The sequence below is a fragment of the Leishmania mexicana genome, chromosome 34 (assembly GCF_000234665.1).
Source record: "Leishmania mexicana MHOM/GT/2001/U1103 complete genome, chromosome 34".
Classification (NCBI taxonomy): domain Eukaryota; phylum Euglenozoa; class Kinetoplastea; order Trypanosomatida; family Trypanosomatidae; genus Leishmania; species Leishmania mexicana.
This window is the reverse complement of record NC_018338.1, coordinates 92,501-99,169: the sequence shown is the minus strand read 5'-3', so window position 1 is coordinate 99,169 and position 6,669 is coordinate 92,501. Positions and strand designations below refer to the sequence as shown.

Below are 6,669 nucleotides of genomic sequence, written 5' to 3'. Positions count from 1 at the left end.
CATGTACATATATATGTGTGTGTGCGTGCGTGCGTGTGGTGGGTCCGTGTACGAGTGCTTCACCAGGAAGCATAGCATTGAGCATATGAAGAAAGCCTGGAAAGAGGAGCGGTTCGGGTGGCGATGGTGGAGGGCGGGGAACCGTGATTGAAGGGGTGAGGAACGGAGTGCCAGCGGCTGTCCCAGCGGACAAGCAGCCACAAGGACGCCGTAATGTCCGCCGTGACCGAGAAAGGAGAATGAAAATAAAAGATGAGGTAACCACCGTAGTGCCCACGCGCATGCAGGTTTAGAAACAAAGGTGTCACCTAATCGCACGCCTCAGGGCGTGTGCATGCTCGTTGGCCTCGATGGCCGATTCAAGCACCTCAATTGCGGTGTGTGAAGTGTCGAGTGCCCCACCGCGTCCAACAAATGACACGCCTCCGTGTCTGTGTGTGCCCGTGAGTGAGACCCTGGAAAAAAGAAAACAGTGCAACACCCCTGCATGGCGTGAGCTGGGCAGGTGTCGGCATACACGGGTCAGGAAGCGATGTGTGAGAAAGAGACGGAATGAGCAGGAGCGGTCAAGCACGGCGGTGGCCGCGTGCCGAGGAGCAGAAGCAGCAACGGTATCTGTCACTGATGCCATCCTTCAGAAGTCCTCATCGAAGCTCAGAGCTTGACTGTGCTTCGAGATAAAGGTGCTCACGAGCTGCCTGTTGGAGTTCTGTAGGCGGCCCAGCTCTGCCTTAGAGAAGGCCTCCTGGATGGCACGGGCGTAGTCGGACTGCGAGGCGCCGCCGCCGCCGCTACTGGCAGCACTGCTTTGCTGACGCTGCACAGTCTCGTAGCACTTCATGAGTACCTCGTTGTCCAGGACAACAAAGGTAGGGATTATCTCCACCTTGAAGTAGTCATAGATGGGCTTGGCCAAGTCCATGTCCGCCTTCAGGGTGCACACGACACTCGACGGCAGATCCTCTCGGATGAAGCGCGGCATCTCACGCACGAAGCGCATGCAAGGCGGGCACCACGATGCGCCGAGGTACAGCACCGTGCGGGACTTCTCGCCAGTGCCTCTGGCAGCAAACGACGGCGCGACAGTACGGACAAGGGTGCGGAAAAGATGTTCCATCGTGAAGACGGGGCGGAACAGCGTCAAGGAGTGCACCTGGTCCACCCCGGTTGCCTCCTTCACCACCAGTGGCCCGCCCTGGGCAGAAAGGCGGTCGGAAAAGAGCTCTGCAGGGGTGGATGGAGGCTGGGAAGAGTAAGTCTGCGGCGGTGCCGGTGGGTACTCCTCGCGTGGGGCGCCAGCAGCGCGCCAGACGATCATGGCGGGGAAAAGCAACGGCTCCTTCTTGCCAGTGCCGGCGGCACCGCCGTCGCCACTCCCGTGGCCACGCTGCTGCTGGGAAGCGTGGGGGTTCAGTATGGTGTCCACTGCCAGCATCTGGTGCAGCTTATCGCTGATGACATCGCTAGCGTGGTGGAGGTCGCCAGAGAGCGAGGAGACGGTGGCAGCCTCGTCGAGCGCGAGGGCGCCACCCGTGGAGACCGACGAGCGAGGAGGGCACTCCTTCTCCGCAATGGTGCTGGTCCCCGCTGCGGCCGCTGTCGACACCGCCACTGGGTGCACCGCCGGCACCAGCTCCTCCTCGTCCTCGTCCTCAGTGTCTTGGGCCGTGACTTGTGGCACACCAGCGCCGCCACGCCGCGCACGGTCGCTCGCATCGGGGCTGCTGGTACACCCACCGGCGCTCAGGCGCTTTTCGGGGGTCGCCTCGTAGTCATGCGGCGGCAGCTTCGCCAGGTTAAGCGTAAAGACGCGCATCTGCGATAGTTCCGTTGTCGCGCCGTTGATGAGCGAGCGCAGGGACGTCTCGTCAAAGTGCAACAGCAGCATTACCGTCTCGCCCGGCTTGAGCCGCAGACTAGGGTGCACCTTATCCTTCGCGGACGACGTGTTTGTGCTGCTCACGAGCGTCTGCAGTTGGCCAAGACTGCGCAGTGCAGTGATGGCGCCGTTTGTCGTGATGGGGAGCGGCGGAGCAGCTGCGCCACCGGCTATGGCGGCTGTAGCCGTCACGGCAGACCCCGTTGGTGTGCGTGTCACGCACCACATGTCGCCGCTAAGTTGCCGTGCCACCGGGAAAGAAAGGTGGTCGTCACTCATGTCCTTTTTGTCCTTGCCGTCATCGTCGTCGTCGCTGCTGGGGCGGCTCCTCGACGAGTTCGCCGGTGAGACCTCGGGAGAGACGCCATTCACCGCCTCCGTTGCAGGAGTGTCAGCGTGCTTAGACAGGGGTGGGGTACGCTGCACGCTCTCTAACGCAGGATTGGCCTCTGCGATATGCAGCAGGCTGCTGCAGCTGTTCTCACCGTCATCCTCGCATTCGAGAGACGCTGAAGGGCTGTCGACCTTCAGCCGCTTCACTGTCCGCTCCTGCTCTGTCGACGTAATGGTAAAGGCGAGCATGGTTTGGCTTCACTGGTCGACGCGTGAGCAGCAGCAACAGCAGCCCCACCTCACTGGTGTGTGTGTGTACGTGCTCGCTGATATTTTACCGCGCGTAACAAAACAGTAACGAAAAAAAGACGAAAACGTGCTAGATAAAAGTACCGCCAGTGAAACGACTCGGTGCAGCGATATGCGTTGGCACGAGTCACTGCTGTGTGTGTGTATCTATGGGTGGAAGGGTCGACTAATAGGTAGGGTGGCACCCGGTGCGCGAGAGAGGCTGCCGACGTACACACACACACAAAGGAAAATGTAATGAAAAGAATGAGCAAATCACGTCGTAGAGCGCGAGTGGTGGGAGGCAGATGAATTGGAGTGGAGACGTGTGTGTGTGTGTGACGGAGTGTGTGAGCGCGGAGGAGAGCGCAGCCAGTGCGACGCTGCCGCGGAGTAGACTATTGTGGATGTGGGTGAGTAGTCAGGAGGTGTCCCGGCGCGTCGAGGAGGAGGAGTGAGGCAACGAGAGAGAGGAGGAGAGAGGGGGGGCGGGGCAGGTCTGTGTTGGCCTTTAGCTGAGTGGATGTATGCGTGAAAAGGGAAGAAAAGGAAAACCAACGTGTCGGAGTGAGTCCCTCTCTATGCGTGGGTGTGGAGTGCGGTGGAGGGTGTGACGCCTCTCGCGCAGGCTCAGTGCGGTGTCTATGGGTTCGGGTGTGCGGGTGTGCGTGTGGGTGTGAGTGAGTAGGGGGGCAGAGCGGTGAAAGGCCTCTCTTATGCACTACGGTGCGGTGCGTCGGGTGAAGGCGAGAGAGATGCGTGAGGAGCCACGATAATAAAGAAGATCTCAGAGGTAGAGGAAAAAGAAAAGTGTGTGGAGATCACGGGAGAGCAGTTCAAATACCCAGCGACGCATCTGTATATAGCTGTATACAGATGCACTTGTGCGGATCCTGTGACTTAATCTACTCCAGCTGCTCAGACTCGAAAAGCGAAAAAAAAAGAGAAGCAGAGGAAGAAAGAGCGACAAAGCCACAGGGATACACCATGCAAGTGATAGTGAGAAGGTACAATGCCAACAGAGAACACAGTCTGCGAAAAGCTCTGAAAAGGAGGAGGGGGGATAGAAATCGGCATGCAAGCCTTCTCGTTTCTTTTCTCGCCGGTGTTCGAATATCTCGTTTTTTTTTCGCAAATCTGCAGAGGGGGAAGATAATGAGTGATGTGCTTGTGAAGGCGTTGTGCCAGTACGCGTGTGTGTAAGCAACGGGCTCGGCCGTAGCAGCAAGGACACCAATGGCGTGCACGTTAGCGCACACGCACAGTCGCCGAAGGCAGAGATGAAACAGAACGAAAAGAGGAGGCCAAAAGTAAGGAAAAGTGACCACACAGACGACACGGTGGGCGTGTGAGTGTGAGTGTGAGTGGTGGTAAGAAGGGGGCTGGGCATGACTCCATAACGCGCCTGCGAATATACCCCCTCCCAACCGGCCTTCCTATCAGGCAATCGATGCGCAGACCTCTCCTTCTCTCGCCTTCGCTCCCTTTTTTGTGAACCACGGCAGCACACACAAACACGCGCGCACATCCCTCTCACAAAAGAGCTCTGCCGACTCTCGAGGAGGCGCGCGGTAGAGAGCGGCCGGTGCTGTTCGCACACTCGCGTGCTGCGGTGCGATACCCCCATTCATGCATCAAAGGAGAGTGCCGTGCGAACTCCGTGTGCTCTGGGAACCCTCCCCACCTCTTATGTTCGCTTTCTTTTCCTTCTCGTTTTTTTTGGTGCATTAATGGCTCTGCGCGCACACACACACATATTTGCACCACCTCAAGTCACCCCTCTCTCAAAGACGCAAACCCCCCGCACAAAGAAAAGGAGAGAAAAACGTAAGCCTATGGGTGTGATCCTCGACGTTGACGGTGGTGCTGCAGCAGCAGTTTAATGATGATGTTGCAGTGTGTAGCTAATTTCCTTTGCATGAGCACGTGTGTGTGTGCGTGGATGTATTGCATATTCGCAGCCATATTCCATCAGGCGAAGGTGTTTTCGTGGATTTGGTGTGGTTTGTGTTTTTACAAGTGAAAACCAAAACAAGGAGAAGTGAAAAAGAAGTCGAGGAGAAACGTTTCAAAAAAAAAGTTCTCTCCGTGGCGGTGGCTCCGCCGCTGCTGTTGCCGGTGATGATGAGGCAGTGCATAGTCGTCGTCGTCGTGGCCCTCCTCTTCGTTGCTCTTTTCATTTTCTGCCGGAATTTCATCAAAACATGTTTCCCGTTCATTTTTCGCTTCGTTTCTTGTGAATGCAAAGAGGTGCGTGTGCGTGTGTGCGTGTCGCTCTTGTGAGTGCCTCAAAGACCGCGTACAAGTGCGCATCTGTCGAGGGAAAAGAGTAGCGGAGAGATAGGGGCTGAATGCGTCGCCCTTGCTTGCTTTCACCCTACCTTTGCGCTTCCTTTCCGAATAAAATGAGTCGGCCGAGATGCCAGCCGACAGCGTCCTTCTGCCAAATCCTCGTGCCCCCTCCCCTCTCTCCCTCCCTTACTCCCGTCATACTCGCCACCCCTCATCCCCTCGGCATTTTCTGTGGTCCGTCTGTTGGCGCAAAGAAGGCCCCAAACCAACACACAGGCACACACAGGAGAGGTAAGCCGAGATCAAGCAGCACAACGCACACGAAGGGGGAGAGATGCACACTCTTAGGCAGAGGGAGAGAGAGATGCACGTACGCCGACCCACACACACACGCACACACGCATAGACGTAAAGGTAACGAAGAACGAAACGAAAAAACGAAAACGACGAGGCGGAGAGCAAAGGACCACACCAGAACGCCACACATCCAACGACACGCACGCGCACAGCGCACACATACGCATTGGTAGAAGAGGTCGAGCCACAGCCAAAGAGAGAGAGGAAGCGGAGGAAACAGGGGAGGAGGACAGATAGGGCGGCGGGTGCAGAGACAGACTCTGCAGACACACACACACACACACACGCGTGTGTGTGTATGACGTATGTCAGTGGCGGAGGGAGAAGAAAAAGGAGACACGTAAACGTGCACACACACACACGTATAGAGTGAGCGGGGGAAGAGAGAAAGATGAACAGGACGGGTGGGCGAAAGTTGATCGCGCACACGCACACACAGAGGGAAGGAGATTTGAGAAAGGCGACGCACACCTTCACTGTGACACCCCCGGTGGTGAGTCGCCAGCGGTGCACGCAGCCTTTCACAACCTTCAAATCGTAAAACAATGGGAGAAAATAAAAAATGTGTCCACCTCCTCCGTCGCGTGTGTGTGTGTCCCTTCGGCGCCCTTTCATTTTCTCTCTTCTCTTTGTTGTTGATCGAATCTTTGTTTTGCGCCTGCACACACACACACACACCTCGTTAGTTACGCCTGGCCTTTTCCCTCTGACGTTTGTATTGCTGCTACTGTTCGAGTTCGCACGTGCTCTTGTGGACGTGCGCTCCTCCGCTGTAACCCCACCCCCGCTTTCATGTAATTCGAAGTCTGTACACATGCAAGTGTGCATGAACTTCTGGGCATTCGCGCTTGAGTGCTCACGTGGCTCGCTAAAAGCACTTCTATTGTAGTGCGCGCTCGGGACGCCTGTGCTTCCCGCGTTGTGCGCGCTGCTGTACAGGTGCGGCTCCCGCCATTAGGCTCCGCAAGCGGCGACACGACAAAGGGAGAGTGAAGGGGTGCAGAAAGGAAAATCAAAGAGGGGATGTACAGCACCATGTCTCACGCAGCCGATACGCCACAACCACACCGTGAGCACGCACACGACTGAGAACGCACCGTCAACCACAAAAAGAGAAATGCGAGAGCACGCGCGCGAGATGGACAACGCCACGGAATGCCCAAGAAGAGCGGAGCGGGGGGGAGCAGAAAAGGATGTGGGCGTGCGGTGTAAGTGGCGTCGGGGAAGGGGAGGGTGCGCATGCGTGCATGAAGCAAGAGAGCGAGGAGGTGTGGAGGTCAGGCGGGGAGAGAGAGACTTTAGAGAAACGAAAACCACGAAGAAACAAAAACACAAAACAAAACAAAAGGAGTAAGAGAGAGGAGAGGGAGATAGGGAGAGGGAGACGCGCACAGGACACAAGAAACGGACAAGAGTGGAAGATAGGGAAAGATAAAAGGCCGCACAGCCGTGTTACTCCACGCCCTCCAGTGCGGCAGCTCACCGCCACGTCAAACTCGACACGCGTGAGAGGGAGAGGA

General features: G+C 56.9%; 1 protein-coding gene across 1 annotated transcript; it reads right to left on the bottom strand.

Moving 5' to 3' along the window:
- Positions 1–634: 634 nt before the first annotated feature.
- Positions 635–2,461, bottom strand: LMXM_34_0380 (conserved hypothetical protein; the record flags this gene model as incomplete). The annotated part of the gene is made up of 1 exon (XM_003878994.1): positions 635–2,461. One exon carries the CDS (start codon positions 2,459–2,461, stop codon positions 635–637), a length of 1,827 nt encoding a protein of 608 aa, XP_003879043.1.
- Between the last annotated feature and the right edge of the window lie 4,208 nt (positions 2,462–6,669).